The sequence below is a fragment of the Rhinoderma darwinii genome, chromosome 1 (genome assembly GCF_050947455.1).
Source record: "Rhinoderma darwinii isolate aRhiDar2 chromosome 1, aRhiDar2.hap1, whole genome shotgun sequence".
Classification (NCBI taxonomy): Eukaryota; Metazoa; Chordata; class Amphibia; order Anura; family Rhinodermatidae; genus Rhinoderma; species Rhinoderma darwinii.
Genome location: NC_134687.1, coordinates 505,345,357 through 505,369,004, shown reverse-complemented (window position 1 = coordinate 505,369,004; position 23,648 = coordinate 505,345,357). Strand labels below are relative to the sequence as shown.

The window sequence follows — 23,648 nt, the reverse complement described above, 5'->3', positions numbered from 1 at the left end:
GGACATAGTAGAGACAGGAAGAGGTATACGAGGATGTTGGATGTAGACGATGAAGAACGGACTGGAGGTAGTGGACTCACTAGTATGGTTATTATAGGAGAACTCAGCCCACGGGAGCAGCTGCACCCAGTCATCATGCCACCTTGAAACAAAGTGCCGCAGATAGTTCTCCATAATCTGGTTAACCCTTTCGATTTGTCCATTGGATTAAGGATGATAAGCCGAGGAGAAGTCCAACTTTACACCGAGGAGGCCGCAGAGTGCTCTCCAGAACTTCGAGGTGAACTGGACCCCTCGATCCGAGACAATATGCAGAGGCAAGCCGTGCAGACGGAAGATGTGTTCAACGAAGAGGTCGGCCATTCAAGCAGCAGAAGGCAAGCCAGTCAGGGGAACAAAATGAGCGATTTTAGAAAATCGATCCACCCCCACCCAGATCACACTGCATCCAGCAGAGAGAGGCAGATCTGTGATAAAGTCCATAGAAACATGCTGCCAGGGGGAGTCGGGCACAGGCAGTGGTTGGAGCAGACCGGCTGGTCTGAAGTGGGCAACTTTGTTTTCTGCGCACACCGTACAGGAGGAGACAAAGTCCATGACGTCTTTGGGCAGCGTGGGTAAAACAGAACTGATAGGAAATTAGGTCTCGGGTCTTATGGACACCCGTGTGACCTGCCAGCTTGAAACTGTGACCCCAGGGAAGGATTCTTCCTCTGTCTGCCAGACGTACAAAAATCCTTCCCGGGGGAATGTCTCTAACTTGCAGAGGGTTAACAGAATAGATGCAGGAAGGGTCGATAATATTCTGTGGGGACGTCAGAGTTCGAACCGTAACCGATCAAAGTACAACGACCACCTGGCTTGACAAGGATTCAGCCGTTGAGCCGTCTGTAGATAGGTCAGGTTCTTGTTGTCTGTGAAGACCAGGATAGTATGAGCTGCGCCTTCCAGTAGGTGTCTCCACTCCTGCAGGGCCAGCTTGATGGCCAGTAAATCCCCAATCGAGTAGTTGCGCTCTGTGGGAGAAAACAGCTTAGAATAGTAGCCACATACCACAGTCATGCCTTTCGATCCTCTATGGAACAATAGTGCACCGGCACCGACAGAGGAAGCTTCCACCTCTAATGAAAACTGTAGGAATACATCAGGGTGATGAAGAATAGAGGCTGACGGGAAGGCCTTTTTTAAGGTTTTAAATGCGACTTCTGCTTCTGGAGTCCACACCTTGGCATTCATGCCCTTTTTAGTGAGGGTGGAGATGGGAGCTGTTAATGAAGAGAAGTTCGGAATGAACAGCCGGCTGAAGTTGGCGAATCCCAGGAAGCGTTGTATGGCCCTTAATCCTTGGGGGCGTGGCCATTCCAGGACAGCCTTTACCTTCTCAGGGTCCATTTTGAGACCCTGATCGGAGATGATATAGCCCAGGAAGGGTAGAGACTTCTTTTCAAACACGCACTTCTCCAGCTTGGCATAAAGATGATTCTCCCTTAATCGATGCAACACCTGGCGGACATGACCCTGAAGAGTCACAAGATCTGGGGAAAAAAAGCAAAATGTCATCGAGGTACACCACAACACAGACATAGAGGAGATCATGAAGAATGTCATTGACAAATTCTTGAAACACTGCGGGAGCGTTACACAGGCCGAAGGGCATGACCAGATATTCGTAGTGTCCATCACGTGTATTAAATGTAGTCTTCCACTCGTCTCCCTGACGAATCCGGATTAGATTGTCAGCCCCCCGCAGGTCTAGCTTAGAATTTTTTTTTTACCCCCGTATGCGATCAAACAGTTTCGAAATCAAAGGCAATAGGTACCTGTTCTTCACCGTGATCTGGTTGAAGCCTCGGTAGTCAATGCAGGGTCGGAGGGATCCATCTTTCTTTTTACAAAGAAAAACCTGGCTCCGGCCGGAGATGAGGATTTACGTATGAAGCCCCTCTCCAGATTCTCCTTAATGTAGGCTCACATAGACTGGGTCTCAGGCAAGGAGAGAGGGTATACTCTACCGCGAGGAGAGGACAAATCAGGAACCAAGTCTATAGAACAATAGAAACTGGGGAGGGAACCTCCAGCTCACCTGACACACTCCGGTGTGTTGTGGATAGCACTCGGATCCTCGTGTCGACACACGGTGGGCTAGCAAGAAAGGAAGAAGTAGGATCCAGCGCTGAGTCGAGTTTAAAATGGATTTTCTGTTCCAAGTTTAATAGCATGGGTTAAAAGGAAGTCCAGTTGTATGTAGTCCTGGGTGTGTAAGAAGTGGAGGTAAGTGTCCTCGGGGCCTACGCGTTTCGGACGACTGCCGCGTCCTTAAACTTGGCTGTAGTTACAGCCAAGTTTAAGGACGTGGCAGTCGTCCGAAACGCGTAGGCCCCGAGGACACTTACCTCCACTTCTTACACACCCAGGACTACATACAACTGGACTTCCTTTTAACCCATGCTATTAAACTTGGAACAGAAAATCCATTTTAAACTCGACTCAGCGCTGGATCCTACTTCTTCCTTTCTCTCTATAGGACAATCATACGCTCGATGTGGTGGCAACGTCTCTGCTTCCTTTATGTTGAAGACATCTAAGAACAGAGAGTAACAAGGAGGCAACCCTGCCAGTGACTGATGCAGAAGAGACTGAGGCGGATGGACATGCACCAGACAGCGATCGACACAATTGGGACCCCACTGGAGAACCTCTCCAGAGTTCCAATCCAGGACTGGGGCATGTAAACAGAGCCAAGGCAAACCCAGCAAGCACCGGGTTGACGGTCTTGGGCAGGACAAACAGGGAGATGAGTTCAGAGTGAAAAACTCCCACTTGGAGTCTTAACGGCTTGGTCACAGACAAAACTGGGTCAGGCAAATGCAGTCCATCTACCGAGGAAACGATCAACGGCCTTTCCAGCAGAACAGTGGGCAACAGAAGAAGATCCACAAGGTCTTGGCAGATGAAATTGGCTGCAGAGTCAGAGTCCAGGTAGGCAGAGACTGGATGGGGCCTCTCGCCAGCGACGATGGTCACTGGAATGAACAGTTTGGATGAGAGTTGTCTATTAAATGCAGTATCGCCCAGGGTTGTCTCTCCAACCAACCCTAGGCGTTGGGGTTTTTTGGCTTCTGGGGGCACAGATGCACGACATGGCCAGTGAGGCCGAAATATAAGAGTCCAGAGGTGCGCCTGTGCTGTTTCTCTTGAACGGTTTAAGTCAATCCACCTGCATCGGAACCTCGGGTGGAGCAGTAGAAGGCAAGTGGGGTTGCTGGAAGTTGGGCGCCAGTCTAGGAAGACGTCTCTCCTGTCGAATCTCTTGAGATCTCTCTCTGAGCCTTATGTCCACTCGAGTAGCAAGTAGAATCAGGTCATCCAAGGCAGCTGGTAGATCTCGAGCAGCAAGTTCGTCCTTGATCTCGGGCGATAGGCCATGCCAGAAGGATGCTACCAAGGCCTCATTGTTCCAGGACTGTTCTCCTGCCAGGGTCCAGAACTGGATGGTGTATTCACCCACGGAGGCGTCCTCTAGTCGAGGGTTAAAGATAGCAATGGCTGCCGACGAGACTCGTCCAGGCTCCTCGAATACGGTACGGAATAACTACACGAACCCCTGGAAGTCTCGGGTCTCTAGTTCCTGTCGTTCCCAGATTGGATTCGCCCATGCCAGGGCCTTGCCGGCAAGTAGAGACATAGTGAAAGAGATCCTGTCTCCGTCCGAAGGAAATGCTCGGGTGTGCAGAGTGAAGTGGATATGGCAGTGGTTCAGAAACCCCCTGCACGTACTTGCATCTCCATGGAACCGAGGTGGCAATGGCAGCGAGAACCGAGGATCCGAACTGGAGATGCCAGGAGGTGTAGCAGGAGGGTCGATTGGAGGAGCTTGCATAGGAGCAGAGAAGGAAGTAGCTAGCGCCCCTAGCTGCGGTGCCATGGAGTCTACTACCACAAGAAGTTGATCCTGTCGTGCTCGCAGATCCTGCAGGTCCGCCTGCATAGCTTGGGAGGGTGACAGGCCCTTGAATTGACCAGCAGGGTCCATGGCCTGAGCGTACTGACAAGGCGTGGGGTGTGGACCCACCGGGCCGTACTGCGTAGCGGGATAGCAGCTGGCCAACTAGGTACAAAACAATGTCTATAGTCCAGAACGGATACCTGAGGCAATGTAGACAGTAGTGGTGACACAACTTGACTTTCAGTGTAGATGGCACAGTAGATGCAGCGGAAGACACGACTTGACTTTCACTGTAGATGGCACAGAGGCACGGTAGCACGGGATACAGGGTACAGGCAGCAGGAACGGGTAACACTGGGAACTGGAAAACACTGGGAGACCATTTGCAAGACAAACTTTAGGTATACAACAATGCTCAGGCAAGGATCAAGTGGGCAGAGCACTTTTTATAGTCCAGCAGCATTCTGGGCTAATTACTGATTAATGACAACAGGATGCATACTGTCCCTTTAAGGACATGCACGTGCTGGCACGCGCGCCCTGCAGGAAACAGTCCTAGAATCCGGAAGTGAGTGCCGGCATCTCCCTGGATGGAGATGCAAATGAGAACACAGATGGGGCCGTCAGAGGGTAAGTCTGAACGACGGCCATCAGCCATAGACATTACTCTTACATGCCGTTGCCCCAAACACTTTAGGTTTTGGAACACAGTCTGAAACTTATTTAACACTTTCTAAATAAAAGTTCCTCCTGATCCTAGACTGTGCCGTCTGAAAAACATATAGTTATCAAACCTACTGGATGGCGTCTCCATAGTCATAGGAAGCTCTTATTTGTTGCTAGATTGTTAATAGGTGAATTTCGGCTCTCACAGACAGCTCCATCCTTTATTCATTGGGAAAAAAACCTGTCTAGCTTTATAACCTATGAAGCGAGTGTGTACAGATCCCAGGGCAATTACCAAATGATTGCAAAAGCCAGAAAACCTTGACTTAGATGATCTGGCCTTGCCTTAACCTGAAAATAAAAGAGAGAGTGTTAGGCCCCATGCACACGACAGCAAAAAACCTCCGTTTTTGCGGACCGCAATCGCGGTCCGCAAAAACTGAGCCATTCACTTTCATTGAACAGTGACACCTTTCCGTAGCACTACAAAGTATGGGAGCACGGCCCGCAAAATGCAAAAGAACGGACATGTTCCATAATTCCCGGAACATTTCCACGGCACGGACACCCCTCCATAGTGCTACGGAAAGGTGTCAGTGTTCAATGAAAGTGAATGCCTCCGTTTTTGCGGACCGCAATTGCGGTCCGCAAAAACTGAGTTTTTTTGCTGTCGTGTGCATGGGGCCTAAGGGTTCATTTTTTTATTTATTTTTTTCTGCTCAAGGGGGTTTAGCAGGGACGAGGACTAGGGGATTATCAATCATTGCTTGTAAAGATGATATTGATTGCTGTTTTTTCCTTTTTTTTCTTCTTCCTGTACGCGTTCAAGCATAAGAAAAATAATCAAAATAAATATGTATTAAAAAAAATACTGTTAACAGCAGCTCAGGCAAGATGGCTGCCCCCCATAATTATGTACAGAAAGTAGAATAAAAAAATCTATAATCAGAAAATAAAATTTGGCTACAAAAAAAGAATACGTATCAGTATATGTATTTAATTATTAAAAGGAATATAGGTGATACATTCCCTTTAACTGGTTGCCGACCGTAGGCAGTATGTAAAGGTCCTTAAAACCTGCACCATAGTGTATCTAGGGCGTGGGGTTTAGCTGGCTGCCCAAGTGATCAAAGAGAAGACAAAAGCAGCTTTCACTGCTTCTATCTTCTCTGATCAATTGTACACATCGCTCAATGAGCGCTGTGTATAGAACAGAGGCAGCGGCGCTGTCTCTATTGGTCGTGGTGATAATGTGACTGGTCACATGATCGACAGGATGCCGTTAGTGGAAGGCAGCTGCTAGGTTTAAGTAGATCCAGCACAGCCCTATTAGTGACAATAGTGACTATAAGAGGGCTGATTTCTTACAGTGGAAAAAGAAGGTGTAAAAGAAAAAGAAAAGTAAACCTACCCTGTCTACGAAAAAAAACAAAAACATCAGGATCTCCTTATTTCTCAAGAAGTAACCCACAAATTACTATTTTTATGGATTCTTTATGCAACTACTTTACATATTTTTATCATAACAACAGTGGAAAAAAAGCTTTGCCTCTTGGCTGCCTAAATATCTGGCCTTAAAGGGGTATTCCCAGAATCAACAATTATCACCTATCCACAGTATAGGTGATAATTGTCTGATCACTGGGGGCCCCACCGCTGGAACAGGGGGTCCTGAACTCCTTGTTCCTTCTCACTTGTTGACCGCAGTGAAGAGTAGATTAAATGGAGTGACAGTAAAGCATGTGCATTCAATATCTTAGGGACTGACAGAACAGCCGGTACACGGGCTGTTTTCATCTAACCCAAAACCTTTGAATGGAGCGGCAGTGATCATGCTCGACCGTCAATCCATTCAATGTCCACCTCACTGTGGTCAAGAAGTGAGGAGGAAGGGGGGATTCAAGCAGTGGGGCCTCAAGCGATCTGACAAATGTCACCTATTATGTGGATAGGTGATAATTCTTGATTCTGGGAATACCCCTTTAAAGCCCATTTGCTCTCGTCAATAATTGTTACAACTCATTTTCTTCAACGTGATCGTAACGATAATTAGCCAGTTTAAGTGATGAAAAAAGCTGATCGATAAAGGATCCGTAAATATAAATGTTGCCTGTAGTGAGATTAACCTTTATAGAAGGCATTGCTGCCTAGCGCACAGCTCCTGTTAGGTAAAAAATAGTGCTTCTTTTCCGGCAAGTAGATTCTTCCCGCTGGCTAGAATTTTCACGTAGCATCAGGAAATGTGCTCAGTATAGCTATATTTTCAGACTCAATATAAATTCAATGCTCAACAGTCATACTCTCAAAATCTCAAGACTGGTAAGTTATGTATAGAGAACATTTTTTTTTTTTAAACATGAGTAAAATCAGATGATCTAATCCCCTATAGTTTGCAGTGCATGTTTTAGTAGCTATTACAAATTATACATAAATCGTACATAAATAAATGTTATATTTGCTCATGCCAAAGCTTACATATTGTTGCTTTAATGAAATAATACTGTAGGTAAGAAAGTAACATTCCATGAGCTTTCTTGTATTACTTTATTGTGACTTGGGGCTAGTTGTACCACATCTCTCATATACCAGGTTATCTGGCAAAGAGTTAAAATTCAGAGTACCACTCAGCTAAATCTCAGAAATACCCTCATCATACAAAGAAAATGCAAAAGTCAATGTTATTTTAACTTATAATTGAATGTATGTGTGGTGTTGCTGATCTAAGGAAATTTTCAGATGAATATTTACAACATCTGTGAACTTTTGAAAACATTTTTGCCCTTATGATATGAGGGTAGATACCACCCATACACTAATACCTTAGATGAACATATGTCAATTTTCAGTGTATGCAGCCCAAATGTCAAGAAAATACATCATCCATGTTGCCATGTCAGACCAAATCACTTAGCTGCTCAACTTGGTCTAAATAATTCCTCCTGTAAACCAAATTAAAGTTATTTAAATGCTACAGACACCTTTGAAAGGCAATTTTTTTTTTCATAAAAATGTGTATTAGTGCAGCTTTACAAATACTTTTTATTAAAAATTTGTTTTACTTTTTTAGATACAGCTGCTTTGTATTCTCTATACAGAGCAGCTGTATCTAGCGCTATGCACTGAATACGTCAGTCACGCGGAACTGACGGGTTCAGTGACAGCGGGTCCTGCGTGTCTCTGACACACAGGATCCACCTGTAATCTATTACATCTAAGGCTAAGTTCACATCTAATTTTTACTGTACGTCTGACGTGCACATTTTGACATGAAAAAACTGTGTCAAAACGTGTACCACAGCGTGCACACTGATATCTATGGTCAGGACGGAAGCCCTAATGGTGTTGTGTGTGCTAACGTTCTGTGCTTTTTTTCCCCATGTTCTGAAAAGCGTAGTCTACTACGCTTTTCAGTACTTTTCCAAAACGTATACCACACGTATAAGTTTTATTTATATTAAAGTCAATGGCGACGTATCGACGATGTATGTAATCTTAAACTATTTGCATACATAAAATGTATACGTTTTTGTCCCTCTATATGGGAAATCTTGACTTTACAGTTTGATTTAGCTCAAGAACAAAAAAAGTATACGTTTTTAGAAGTAAGAATGGAAACAAACGTATAAAAATGTATACGACGTACACATATGTTACAAATGTATACTTTAAAAACGTATACGTCGTCGTATACCACAAACGTGTGCACAAAACGATACGTGAACTTAGCCTAAGTTTGCGCTAAATTAGTAAGTCCCACCTTATAACCGGAAGAGAAAGAGCGGTGCTGTCATGACATCGGGGCTACGTGAGCCACAAGAAATTCTATTTTTTGCAAGTAAAATTACATGTATGAATAAGGGAATATAAGTGTCTAAAAGTGTTTTTGTTAATTGTTTTTTTTTTTTTTTGGGATCGGATAACCCCTTTAACCCCTTGCGTACCTTCGACGTAATAGTACGTCGCTGGCCGCTTATTCCAGCGTACCTTCGACGTACTATTACGGCGCAGGAATAAACTGTCACTATGTGAAATCACATAGTGAAAGAACAGCGGCGGCAGCTGTCATTGACAGCTAACCGTCTCTGCTACCGGCCTGGGGACCAATTAGCAGTCCCCAATGCCGGCGATTGCTGTGATTGGTCAGTCTCTGAAGACTGACCAATCACAGCCGTCTGTGACGTCGTCTGCAGGAGAAAGCTCCTGTCACTTTCTCTGATCTCCTCACTTCTGTGAGATACGTGAGGAGATCAGAGAAAGCGGTGTAAAAAAAAACCCCACTATTTTTATTAACCCCTTCCCGAAAATGGGCGTATAGTAACGCCCTGAGGATGAAGCGGGCACAGGAGCTGTGCTCGCTCCATCTTCATCGGATGTCGGGTGTAATATACAGCCGACATCCCACTGCAACTACAGCGATCACTGTTCTCTCCGATCGCTGTAGTTTAACCCCTTAAATGCCGCTGTCAATAGCGACAGCGGCATTTAAGTGATTGATACAGAGGGAGGGGGCTCCCTCTGCACCCCATTGCCCCCCCCCGCGAAAAATCGCGGGGTTCTGATGGTTGCAATGGCAACCAGGAAGCCTAGCAACGGCTTCCTGGTTGCCAGGTACGGGAGCCTATTAGGTCCTGCCCAAGGCAGGACGTAATAGGCTCAACTGTCAGTTGGAAAGTGACAGTTACAATACACTGCACTACATCAGTACATACAGAAGTAGTGCAGTGTATTGTGCAGGGGATCAAAAGATCAGATCTTCCAGTCCCCTAGTATGTGTAAAATAAAAAGTGAAAAAAAAGTAAAAATTTTTTTAGATAAATAAATAAATACAAGTTTTACGTAATAAAAACAATAATCGCCTTGTTTCCCTGATCAAGCCCTTTATAATTAGAAAAAAAATGACAAAAAAGACAAAAACTAGACATAATAGGTATCGCCGCGTTCGTATCGGCCTGACCTAAAAAAATATCATATTATTTATCCAGCACGGTGAACACCGTAAAAAAAATACCATAAAAAACAATGGCAGAATTTCCTTTTTTGGTCACGTTGTTTCCAAAAAAATGGAATAAAAAGTGATCAAAAAGTCGCGCGTAGCCAAACATGGTACCAATAAAAACGACAGTGTGTCACGCAAAAAATGTATGTACTCCGCACAGATTACATATGCCCCCACATTATAAACTGAAACACCAGTAAAACACTAAACAAAACTACTACCAAGCAAAATCTGCGCTCCAAAAGCCAAATGGCGCTCCTTCTGGGCCTGGCAGTGTGCCCAAACAGCGGTTTATGACAACATATGGGGTATTACCGTACTCTGGAGAACCGCTTAACAATTTATGGGGCGTATGTCTCCAGTGGTACAAGCTGGGCCCAACGCATTGGGCACTGAAATAGCATATATGTGGAAAATGTCAATTTTCAATCTGCAACATCCACTGTGCACTAATTTCTGCAAAACCTTTGGGGGTCAAAATGCTCACTACACTTCTAGATGAATTCCTTGAGGGGTGTAGTTTCCTAAATGGGGTCACTTCTCGGGAGTTTTCACTGTACTCGTACCTCAGCGCAATGCAACATGGCGTCAAAAACAAATTTTGTAAAATCTCCACTCCAAAAACGAAATTGCACTTTTTCCGTTTAGACCCTTGCCGTATGTCCAAATAGCCGTTTACAACCACATATGGGGTATTTCCGTAATCAGGAGAAATTGTGTAACACATTTTGGGGTGTCTTTTCTCCTGTATTCCTTGTGGAAATGAAAAATTCTGAGCTAAAGCTACAGGTTATTGGAAAAAAAAAATGTTTTCATTTTCACGGACCAATTCTAATAAAATCTATAAAACACCTTACGGTTCAAAATGCTCACTACACCTCTAATTTAATTCTTTCAGGGGTATAGTCTCCAAATTGGGATCACATCTGGGGAATTTCTACTGTACTGGTACTTCAGGGACTCTGCAAATTCGACATGGCCCCCAGAAACCAATTCAGCAAAATCTGAGCTGCAAAATCCAAATGGTGCTCCGTCCCTTCTGAGCCCTCCCATGGGTCCAAACAGCAGTTTATTACCACATAATGGGGTATTTCCGTAATCAGGAGAAATTGCTTTACAAATGTTGAGGTGCTTTTTCTCCTTTATTCCTTATAAAAATTAGAAAATTCTGTGTTTTTTCCAAAAAAAAGTCTCTTTTCATCTTCACAGACTAATTCCAATAAATTCAGCAAAAAACCTGTGGGGTCAAAATGATAACTATACCACTAGAAAAATTCCTTGAGGGGTATAGTTTCCAAAATGGGGTCACTTTTGGGGGGATTCCACTGTTTAGGTCCCTCCAGGGCGTTGCAAACGTGACACGGCACTGAAAACCATTCCAGTAAAATCAGAGCTCCAAAATCCAAATGGGGGTCCTTCCCTTCTGAGCCCTGCTGTGGGTCCAAACAGCAGTTTATTACCACATATGGGGTATTTCCGTAATCGCGAGAAATTGCTTTACAAATGTTAGTGTGCTTTCTCTCCTTTATTTCTTGCAAAAATTAGAAATTTTTAGTAGATTTTCATTTTCACAGACTAACTCCAGAAAATATAGCAAAATACCTGTGGGGTCAAAATGCTAACTATACCCCTAGATAAATTCCCTGAGGGGTGTAGTTTAAAAAATGGGGGTCACTTTTGGGGGTTTCCAGTGTTTTGGCACCACAAGACCTCTTCAAACCTGACATGGTGCCTAAAATATATTCTGAAAAAAGGAGGCCCCAAAATCCAAGAAGTGCTCCTTTGCTTCTGAGGCCTGTGTTTCAGTCCATTAGCGCACTAGGGCCACATGTGGGATATTTCTAAAAACTGCAGAATCTGGGCAATAAATATTGAGTTGCGTTTCTCAGGTAAAACCTTCTGTGGTACAGAAGAAAATGTATTACATATGAATTTTGTAAAAAAAAATGAAATTTGAAAATTTCAGCTCTACTTTCCTTCAATTCCTGTAAAACGCCTAAAGGGTTTAAACACTTTCTGAATGCTGTTTTGGATACTTTGAGGGGTGCAGTTTTCAAAATGTGGTGTTTTATGGGGGGTTCTAATATATAGGGCACTCAAAACCACTTCAGAACTGAACTCGTCCCTGAAAAAATCGCTTTTTGAAATTTTCTTAAAAATATGAGAAATTGCTGCTAAAGTTCTAAGCCTTGTGAGGTCATAGAAAAATAAAAGGATGTTCAAAAAACGATGCAAACATAAAGTAGACATATGGGAGATGTTAATTGGTAACTATTTTGTGTGGTATTACTATCTGTTTTACAAGCAGATGCATTTAAAATTGGAAAAATCATAATTTCTTCATATTTTCGCTAAATGTTGGTGTTTTTCACAAATAAGCAATTAATTTATCGACCAAATTTTTGCACTAAACTAAAGTACAATATGTCACGAGAAAACATTCTCAGAATCAATTGGATAGGTAAAAGCATTCCGGAGTTATTACCACATAAAGTGATACATGTCAGATTTGAAAAAATGGGTCTGGTCCTCAAGGCCAAAATGAGCTGGGTACTCAAGGGGTTAACTTTATATATGCCTGAGTTTACATGGGTTCCTGTCATCTTATGAAAATTGGGATGGGAATATATTGGTAAAATGTTGGAGAAAAATGCTCTATAATCATAAAATAGCGTAGCAAGGAAATTAAATAATCTCTGATAAGAATTTTTTTTTTCTGTCTCTAAGGTAGCATTTCCAATGTCTTTTCCATTAATTTAATAATTCCTCTAGGAGCGCTTTCCTGGCAGTTCATTACATAGCCAGTAAGCCAAAAATGTTGTGTGTGAGGCACAGGGAGATTATTTTTTTTTGTTTTAAAAAAAATAAAATATGTTCAATATACAAAGATTGGAGAGATAAGACAGAATACATTTATAGTATATCACAACGTGTTTCTCTGTTAAGTCAAACGACTGTCAAGATTCACGCATAATCTGGTGACAAATGAGTACTATAACGATATATTAATGCACTGGTGGCAAACTGATGGCTGACTTCTACTCTAGATATATAAGGTATTGAACCTACTATTTCTTCTCCTGTAGATATATGACCAAGATGGGACACTACAGCACTTTATTGATGGAGGAGAACCCAGTAAGTCAAGCTGGATGAGGTACGTCCGATGCGCCAGGCACTGCGGTGAACAGAATTTGACAGTAGTTCAGTACAGGTAATGTTTTCAAATTTCGAAATGACATTAAATTCTAAAATTAATTTTGAAAAAGAAGATATTATTAACACAGATGCTTTCTGTTAGGGAAGTCATAGAATGAAAACAATGTACATCACACAGCATGTTTGCTAGACTTTAGAAATCAGATAGTTTAGAGCGCAGTTTTAATAATCAAGGCTGAAAAATGTGCACTGTAATGCAAAGGGTTATTGTAAAGGTAGGTCCCATCCCTGGGACGCTGTAGTAAACTGAAGCTGTGGGTGGCCGTAGTATTGTATGGCGCTCATTTAAATGAGTCTAGAGGGCTTACTGCTCTTTCCAGTGGTTCTGTACTGCGCTAATAGTTGTGTGTCATGGACCTACACTAAGTATTATTTAAGAAACTGGCAGATTGAGGCAACATCTTCCCACTTTTTTTTCTTTAAATTCAACCAAAATTCCACAGACTTGACTAAATTGCACAAAAGAAGGCGTGCAAGCGAGAAAAGAAATGTGTTTTTAAAAAAAAACATTACGATACAAGAATTTTTAAACATACAAGATCAAATTTTGTGAATTTAATGGACGTAGCTGGGCTGTAAAAAACATCTCATTCACTTTAAACAAAAAAAAACATGCATAGATTAATTAGTAAATGTAGCAATGTATAAGTAACAGCCTATATAATAGTAAAATTATGCATTTTTGGCACAGTACCACCTTATTATTAATGCCAAAGAAGCAATGAGAAGCTTTATGCATATTAGCATGTACCCTAACCAGACTGTCAGAGGCAACTGAAATTTATTCTACATATATCACATCTAGAGTACTATATATTTATAATATTGGCATTTTTGGTTTGCTATTCTGCCACATTTAAGACATGCTTACTGAGCATAATAATCTATAAAGATCAGAGGGGTAACTTCAATCTCCTAGACCCGAATACAAGGTATGTAACAAGGCCCCAAACTATGATCCATCATTTATAGTACTGATCTCTTCATATAGGACAGAGGAACCTTTGGGTTCCCTCAGGCTCCAGGGACCAGCGCAACAGGAACCTCTGCACCACCTACAGTTACTATACTGATAATGATGCTGCTTGGAGATGTCTATTTCTGAGTGATAAATAAAAAATGACATAGATCTTCTCATACCTTTATATATAACATTCATTGTACATAAGGAATATATTGCAGTCATTTTGAGCTGTCATAAGCAAAAAAAAATCAAGGTTTTAGGCCATATGGGAAACAGTAAAATATAATATTGGAGGCCTTATGTTAATCTAGACAAATGTCCCGTAACCTCGTAACTGTAACTGTAGAGTAACATATTATTATTCATCTAGGCAGACAAATTCTGGAAGCTATTTTAAGTAGATGTAATGTCTATTACGGAAACATGTCGCTACAAGCATAGAAAATAAAAACAGTTACAAGCATCAGACATTTTAATAACAATTTCTACATCCAGATGAGATGTTAACAGCTCACTACAGTATGGTTTCAGTTGTTTCAGCTTTCAGCGCAACGAACCATGAAAATTAAATAAACTCCGCTCAGTCATTAAAGAGTGGAGAGCCTAGGGGAACGAACACTTAAGGCATCAACCTTTTTCTGTATTGTCCAAAGTTGTCCTTTTCACAAAAAGTCAGCTGGTTTGAATTGACTATGTTATGATGTCTAATATCTAAATGGAATTTTCTTCAAAGAACTGTGTGATTGATTGACCCTCAGTTGAACGTTTTGTTTTTATTTTGAGGCTGACAATAATGTCCGTTGGCATGTGTTCTACTTCAACAGCGTTAGGACGCCATGAAGCTATCTTTATGAGTCATCCAACCACAATACTAAATACATGTCAGCAAAGGAAATATTATCCGAAACGAGAAAAATCCCTTTGATGTACTTCAGCATGCAGAGAGTTGTGCGAGTTTTGGAAGCATTACCCGCTTGGAAGAAATGGTGTATGCTTACAGTATTTTTCGGTCTACCCTCAGAGACCACCCATCGCCTGAAAACAGTTCTGCTCTTTCAGCAGCAAACTGTGTCATTTGGTTTTTTTAGTACGTTCATTGCTTCTCCGCTTTGTTTATTTTACGGAGAGCCAAAGTGAAAGATGAAATGTTTGGAATGGTAGAATACAGAGTAGAGTTGATTTTTCTCGAGTTTTAGTCAACTTACTATTGAATTTTTTTATTTTTAAAAAAATCTACAGCAAAAGTATTTTCATTGCTGCAGCGGAGTAGAGAAAATTGTGAATTATAGTAAAGGTGGAAGTTTGAATAGGAATAAAAAAAAAAACAGACCAAGTCGAGAGTTTCTGTCAGATATTCATAGAAAGCTGTAGAAATGTTCTGCTTAGCCAGCAGTGCCCTCCTGAGACAAAATGGCTGTAAATAGAGAGAATAACAAGATAAATGGAAGTTTTGCAGCTGCAAGTAAAATATTGAAGATCTGCACTTTTCTATTGATCTTTATGATTCTGTTGCCAAGAGGCAGTTTGTGGTGACAAAATACGTTGACAAGTGCATATCTCACTACGGTAAAAAATGCAGGGGAAGGATTCCCATATGTCGGCAGTGTCACACTGCCACCAAATTGCTTTTTACAAATAACTCTCACTGAAAAGTAATGTTTACTTATATAAGTAAGGGTATGTTCACACGGCGGGGGTCCGTAACGGCTGAAATTACGGGGATGTTTCAGCCTGAAAACATCCCCGTAATTTCAGCCGTACCGGCATGTGCAGGCGCTTGAACGCCGCGTCAATTACGGCCGTAATTAGCGCTGCTATTCATTGGAGTCAATGAGTAACGGCTCCAATTACGGCCAAAGAAGTGACAGGTCACTTCTTCTACGCGGGCGTCTATTTACGCGCCGTCATTTGACAGCGGCGCGTAAATATACGCCTCGTGTGAACAGACAAACGTCTGCCCATTGCTTTCAATGGGCAGATGTTTGTCAGCGCTATTGAGGCGCTATTTTCGGGCGTAATTCGGGGCAAAAACGCCCGATTTACGTCCGTAAATAGGCCGTGTGAACATACCCTAACACTTCAGCTTAAGCTTTGGAAGTGTGCGGTCAAGATTCTTATATTTTATTATGTAAAAATAAGCCTACAGGGTGACATCACCTATTTCATTTACAGGATGTGGAAAGTAAATTGTTGATTTCTTAGTGATGTTGTAAAGGTTCTATTACACTGGCCCATTTTGGCCGGTACAACAAGCACCGATCAATGAGACAGCTCGTTGATCGGTGCTTGTTTGCTTCTTTCACAAGGAGCTCGTATGGGGATGTTACTACGATCGCTCGTCCTAATACCTTTCTAAAATGTCGGCAGCACGTCTCCCTGTTTACAGGGGGATATGTGCTACTGACAACGATAATATTTTCGCCATTCAATTGATACAATTAGACGATGAACGAGGGAAATTTGCTCGATAATTGGCCGGTGCATCTTAACTTACAGGTCTTAGGCCAATATAGACAATTATCACCTATCCACAGGATGGGTGATAAATGTCTGATTGCTGGGATCCCTACCGCTGGGACCCCCACCGATTACTAAAACTTTGAATGGGGCGTTAAAGCATGAGTGGTGCTGCATCATTCAAAGTCTATGGGTTAAACGGAAACAGCCAAGATCAGTTCTCAGCTGTTTACGTCAGTCCCCTAGACATTGAATGGAGCAGCAGGGCACATTTTCAACCAACATTATATTCATGCTCCTTCTCCCTGCGGGTAGTGCAGTGAGGAGGAACGGGTGCTCATTCCAGTGATCAAGATGGTCCCAGCGATCAGACATGTGTCACCTACCCTGTGGAAACACATGCCTTCTTTCTTCCAGAAACAGTGCCACACATCACGTTTTCATCGATTGTGTATCATATTGAAGCTCAGCTCCATTGAAGTGCATAAAGATGTGCTGCAATATCACACATGGGTGTGGCGCGGTTTGCCCAACTCTAGTATTGTAGACAGGCATTCAGGGCCTCATTTATGAAAGTGTTTGTGGAACGGGTTTTAAGTATGAAAACTATTGCAACTAAACAAGAACTGGAGGTGTTGCCCACATCAACTGACAGATTTCAACTTTTTTCACTTTCCAATGGAGAATTGTTGCTAATGCCATTGATTTATTTTTTCTAGTTCTGACTACTAGTCTGTATGTAACAACTCTCCTATGTTCAAAGGACAATATATTTAAGGCAGAGTCGCAAAGTAACCACAAATGGAAGGAATCAACTTGGCTACAAACTAAAAAAAGTTAAGAAAAAGTAAAAAAAATGTCAATATCATTTCTAAAAATTTAAAAAAATAACTAAAAGTTAAAGAAAAAACCCTATCCCTTTTTTCACTAAATATATAATTATAATTAAAATATAACATTATTTAAGCCGCTGGGTGAATGCCATAGGAAAAATTAATTTACGATGGCAGAATTGCTGTAAGCCGCTGGGGTGAATGCCACAGGAAAAATAAATACACGATGGCAGAATTTCTGTTTTTTGGTCACCTCAGTTTCCCCCCAAAAACTTTATGTACCCCAAAATGGTACTAAAAAAACTGCAACTCGTCCCACAAAAAAACAAGCCCTCACTGCTCCATTGATGGAAAAATAAAAAAAAGTTACGAGTCTCAGAATATTTTTTTTACTTTGTAAAAGTAGTGAAAGATAAAAAGGAATATAAATTTGGCTCTGTGCAGTTATGCAGAATTGTGAATGCAGGATGGGAACTCTAAGACACTATTCATTATACTGTCATTGACCTGGATTATATCACAGATTGTCAATTAGATCAGTACAAGATAAGTAAATGTATTGTATTTAAAAAGTTACTCAACTCTATATAAGTTGTAAAATAGTGTTCAGTGGTTAACATATGCCTTACCTCTTTGACGCCATGTTAAGTGTCAATTCTGCCTAGAATTGACACTGCGACTGTCGGCTGCGCTATTGATTCTGTCAAAAATGACAGAACCCTGTCACATTAGCTAGGTTTTCGTCACCGTTGAGCTAAGGTTTCAGTTTTCCTTTCCGTTGAGGGGTTAACCCGATGGAAACCTCCGACAAAACCCCTCAGCGGAAAGGAACGCTGATGTGAACACAGCCTAAAGACCTGAAAACTCTGAAAAAACACAAATTGCTAGGATGTGCTGCCTAACAATCTTATTGAAATGACTGCGCCGTGTCACCATTGAAGACCATGAAAGCCTGCAATTGGTTAGATTCATATGGCCAAGTTTTTATTTTAAGGGTTAAAAAAAGTATTGTCTATATTTTGGTGCTCTCCAATGCAAGTGTTTTTTATATACTTTTTTTTAGTGGTGATTGAAGGAAGTAAATAGATCAAGTATGATTGATTTTCTGTTATTTTACCAGATCAAGCATATTCTACAGAGCTTGTATTGACATTCCCCGGGGCACAGAACTATTGGTGTGGTACAATGACAGCTACACGTCGTTCTTTGGGATTCCATTACAATGCATCGCTCAGGATGAAAACTGTAAGACATTATTCATTATATTGTCATAGACCTGAAGATTTTCTCTTAAATTGAATTCATTAAAGGAAGATTTTTTTTTATAGTATTATAGTATCGTGTGATTGTTGTGTTTAACAATGGAATAACTTTATGTCTTGTAGTGAACGTTCCATCACCTGTTATGGAAGCCATGTCCAGACAAGATACTCTACAATCCTTCAACAAAAATGGCAAGTTGCCTTCTTCTACATTGCAGAGGTCCATAGTTTTTCCACAGACTCCATGCAATAGAAACTATTCTCTCCTGGATAAATCTGGGCCTCTGGATACAGGATATAACCAGATTAATGCCAAAAACCAACGAGTTCTTGCCAGCCCAACCTCAACAAGTCAACTCAACTCAGAATTCAGTGACTGGCATCTATGGAAATGTGGACAATGCTTTAAGACTTTTACCCAAAGGATTCTACTACAGATGCACGTATGCACCCAGAATCCAGACAGGTAAAACAAGATGACATGAATAATGTCATAAAGGTTGTTGTAGCTGCAGTCTTTTTTGGATTATAGAGAGGAGCTTATTTTTCACCAAATGCTAAATTTCCCTCTTTGCTGAAAATATATTCCCGGGTCTAGGTTTCTTGCATTTTGATAATCACTCACCTTGGTGTAACTCTCCAAATCTTAGACTCCTTAGTGACAACATATAGTTTGCCTGATATTGAAAGCAGTCAATGAAACAAAGCTAGTGTCGTCATATATGCCGGCTGTCACCGGCCAGGCTAAGTATGATTTTGGAGAGCAGCACCTACATCTTGCCACACAATAGTAAATAGTAAGAATGATAAAAGCCTGACCCAATAGTAGAAGATATTTCACTAAAGATTAGATTTTTTTTCTGTTTTGGGTGTAAATGTCATTTAACATTGTTTGCCTCTAAGTTGGAAAATATGAAAAATATCATAAAATTCTAACAGGTATTAAGGTATCTTCCTAAGTATTAATGTAGCTTTTTGGGCTGAAGTCCTTAGTAGACATTTTCAACCCTTGATTGATGAGCTGAGATGAATTGCTGGTCAGCAAGAGGCCACTATGTCTAGGTGGCACATCGTGCCACTTTTAAGGAGATCTGGATGTTTTACCCACATTTAGATGATATACTGTTGGTCCATATTGGAGATCTTCAGGACCTGACCTTTAATGCGTCAACATGGCAGTTGAGTCAGGGATCAAGTTTAGCTGAAATTCTAAAGGCTGAAATCACACATGCAGTTTATGATGCATTTTTTTTTTAGCCAGAGAAAGTAGTGGATATGGTAATAGTGGATAAGGTAGGAAAAGTATATAGTTAAGGCTTTTCTTCTCTTTGGTTTCGGTTTGGCTCCAAAAATGAATTTAAAAAAAATAATCAAAACTGCATGTGTGAATTCAGCCTTAGGAAATGACACCAATGCCATTCATTTTTTATAAAAACTGAATGTAAATACCTAGTTGGTTGATTACATTGGTAAATAACTGTGGAGAATGGATGGGTATATGCTTGATTTGTTTTTCGCATAAGCAGGCTAAAATTGTGCCGTATGGCTTTCTTTGCTAGGTAGTAGTACAGCCCTATTTTGGTGTCTCTACTACAGAAGTAACACCAGTACCCCTTGCAGCTCTACTGAACAGAACTTAGTTTACTCTATGGTTCTATGGTGATCTAAGTTCGGTTCAGCAGAAATGCAGGGAATGTAGGTCTTGAGGCTGAAACGTTTTATCAACTCTATGGATTTCATTTTGCAGTATAAAAGTAATCTAATGAGATGAAGAAATATTTTGGATTTAATTTTGTTTCATTGCATGGGCATGTTGGATATTATGAGGAATATCAATTCTGAACATGTGTAGACTCAATATACAAACAACATTGAAAAAAACCTGAAAATTCAGCTTTTGTGAATTCCGTCAAACATTTACCATATCTGATATCCAATGCAGAATAGATTGGGGTCCTGGGTTTTCCTGCTGTCTGTAGTGCTCATTCAGACATGCATACTGTACCCAGGTTTAACCGTCCTTATTCTGAATATAGCACTTCGAACTTATTTTGGGTCTACTGAATTGACAGCGCTATAGATCAATATGATGCTGCAAATTCAGTAGAACTTCGGAGGGTTCTGGGTGTTCCATCCGGTACATGTCTGAATGAGGCCTTTCTCTTAACCTCTAATGTGCCACAAGTAGTAAAAAAGAAACGTATGACATTTTATTGAAGGCATGGATGATTTTTAGTGGTATGATGTTGGATCTTTTGTGACTTATGAGGTTTTCTACTGGCATAGAGTATTTTTAGTGGTAGGAGGTTCCACATTCTGTGACATCTGAGGTTTTTCACTGGCAGGGAGGATTTTTAGGTTCCACATTTTGTGACATAAGGTTTGGCCTATTGCTACTTATTCATGTGCCCTCCCCAAATATACACCTGCGCAAAATCTGCACTTTTAACAAGATATCAATTGTATTCTGGAACTGAGGTCCATTGTGTCATCGAGGCAAAGATGTTTCTTCCCATATGTGCTGTGGAGTAAATGACCGGCACTGAAATAAGCAACAGCTGTCTTCATCTGTTCTATAATGAGCTGAAAATGCAATTTTAAAGGTGCAGTGACCTTAAAACAGTGTCTCTATTGGCGATTTATGCTTTATTTTCTCATGGCCATCACATAGAGGTAGATTAATGACTGTCATAGGCAGAAAACATCAGGCCAAGATTCTATAAATGCTTTTATGTCTCCCAGAGAGAGAATGTCTTGCATCTCAGTGCTTATGTGACAGTCATTGCAGGGTTCACCTGCGGTGTACAGTGTGTAGGAACTTAATTAAGTACTAAGAGGCAATGAATTGGAATTTTTTGCTTAGCACTATTTTTCTTCAGAGCATGCAAAGCTATAAATCGTGTGGAGCTGTCAAAAAGATATACCTGCTCTAGCGGTGATGTGGAGGAAAACAGATGCCATTTATTCAATAAACTAATATCCATATAGAAGAAAAATGTTGACCAGATACCTTAGAGTCAAAGTTGGTTTGAACGTTTGTCAATACAGAATTTTATGGCTGTGAACTGAAGATGAAATTTAGCTGAACAAGTGAATTAGAATTTCTGGTACTTTGGTCAGCGGCACAGTGGATATAATACAGTCATTATTTATGCATCATAGTTCGTTTATCTGACAATCCTGAAAGCTAGCAAGCGAGAAAAAAAATCTAATTAATTTGATGTAAAATTCTGTCCTGCTTGCCTTTTTTTTTTTTCACAAAATAAGCAAGTATAATATGAATATTGTGGACTCCATCGGTGTGTAAAGTAAGCCTGATATGTAAATAGAATGCTATAAAAGCAATTCATGATAAGGATCATTTAGGAGAGTAAGGGGCTCATGCACATGTTATACAGATCCGTAATGGACCCACACTATACCTCTATATGCCTCCAATTTTATACAAATGTTTTTTTCTCAAAATACAAAATCTGTGAAAAAAAGAATTGCCCATGACTACATGCCCTATTACAAATGTACGGAGCCATGTGCATGAAGCCTTACACACTATAGGGCAGGATTATACTAATACTGTCTACGTTTTAGACAGCGTAAACTTAAAAAAGACAGTCAGAAAATTTTCAAAATTTATCAAAGTTGATGTCTGATAAATTTTGCGCATCTAGCTAGACATGTTAGACACTTTTTTTTTCATTACGCTATTAGTTGGCTTAGTTTATGCCGGTTTGTTAGTCTAAATGTTTGCACGTTTTTGACGCGCGGTGTTGCATTTTAAGCTACACCCCATTTCTGGCAGACCACGCGTCCTTTCTCACTAAGCCACGTCTCCTTGTCGAGCCTGTTGAAAAAAGTCTCTAAAACTGTTATTAAAATTGGTGCATAGCATGTACGCCACAGTTCTGGCTCAATTTGAATAATAAATCTGCCCCATTTTATTTATTAATGTATCCAGGCTTATGTGAAGAGGAAAACTGGAAACCTAGTGGTCAACTACATATTCACAATAGTAGGCTATTACGGAAATGCATGTGAAGCTAGCTACTAATAAGGAATAGCAGTTGCATTTTGAAAGACTTTTTCTAAATTCTTGGGTCTGAGGTTTATTTTTTTGGATTCGTAAGGATCTTGGAAAACCATTCACTATCAATCCTCTTCAGTGACCCCATATGAAAATGGCTTTCAGCCTCTCCTTTTAAAGCCTTCCAACGCAATATAAATGTATTTATTATAGAGAAGAGTTGTCTAAGGGACATGATACATGATAGGTACATGATAAATTTGTACAAATATCCCATACAAAAAAAATACGGTATGCCGCATTTTACAGAGTGTTTTATGAAGTAGAGAATATGGTGTCTCATAGAGGCGCTTCACAGGACACGGAGTGAACTACAGACTGTTAATGCACCTCCATATAACTCACTGCGCCTGGAGTAAAAAACATTTTTCATTCTGGCTGGACTCACGAGTCCGGAGTTTAGCTTCATATGTCCACCGATGCTGGTTTTTCTATATACACACTTATACTGGAAGAGCTATCAATCAGTGCCAGTGGGCAGGAAAAGCATATATGGCATCCATTCTATCATATTCTACTCTCTCATACAACATCTTTATTATTCATTTTTGGTTCTCCAATTTGCCTGTAAAAAATTCAATATAAGGACTCTCCCAATTGAAAGCATGGAACATTTATTGTCATGCAGATATATATCACGACCCTTTCATGTCCAGAACTTCAAAAACCCAGCAGTAATTTTACCATATAACAGAGTTAGGACTTTTTAACAAAAAAAAAAAAAGGATCACATCTTTATTACTATAATAAGCGGCAAGTTTTTGATTGGTGACACTGCATTGATGGTCGGCCACAGATAAACACTTAGTGCTGAATGTACATAGCACCTTATGTTTCTTCAAATGACTAATGTTTCTCTACCAAGCAAAGCAGTTCTATAACACCAAAAAGGGATTGTTTGACAGGATTTCAATAGGAGATTTATGCACACATTAAAACAACTACTGTAAGGCGCTAATTGCATGGGCTGAATTCATAACTCACATGTGAGGGAACAACATTCTCAATAGATTAACATAATATAGAAGAAAATATTTCCGTTTTTTTTCCAATAAAGATTAAATAAAAAACAGGGATCTCAGAGTAATATGCAGACTGTGCAAGAACAGATCTTCCTACTCTGAGATGTAAAATCCTATAAATAAAATTGACTTATGGCTGCTTATTCTCTATGTTCACAGAAACAGCATTTTCATGGAGAGGTACAATCGATACTGATGAGAA

At 40.7% G+C, this 23,648-nt stretch overlaps 1 protein-coding gene across 1 annotated transcript in view; it reads left to right on the top strand.

Moving 5' to 3' along the window:
* The window catches only part of PRDM6 (PR/SET domain 6), a 128,550-nt gene that overhangs the window by 85,920 nt on the left and 18,982 nt on the right, over window positions 1-23,648 (top strand). Inside the window, exons 3-5 of the mRNA XM_075854802.1 lie at window positions 12,695-12,822; window positions 18,202-18,326; window positions 18,467-18,809. Coding sequence (XP_075710917.1) covers window positions 12,695-12,822; window positions 18,202-18,326; window positions 18,467-18,809 — 596 coding nt within the window. The remainder of the gene's footprint in view (window positions 1-12,694; window positions 12,823-18,201; window positions 18,327-18,466; window positions 18,810-23,648) is intronic.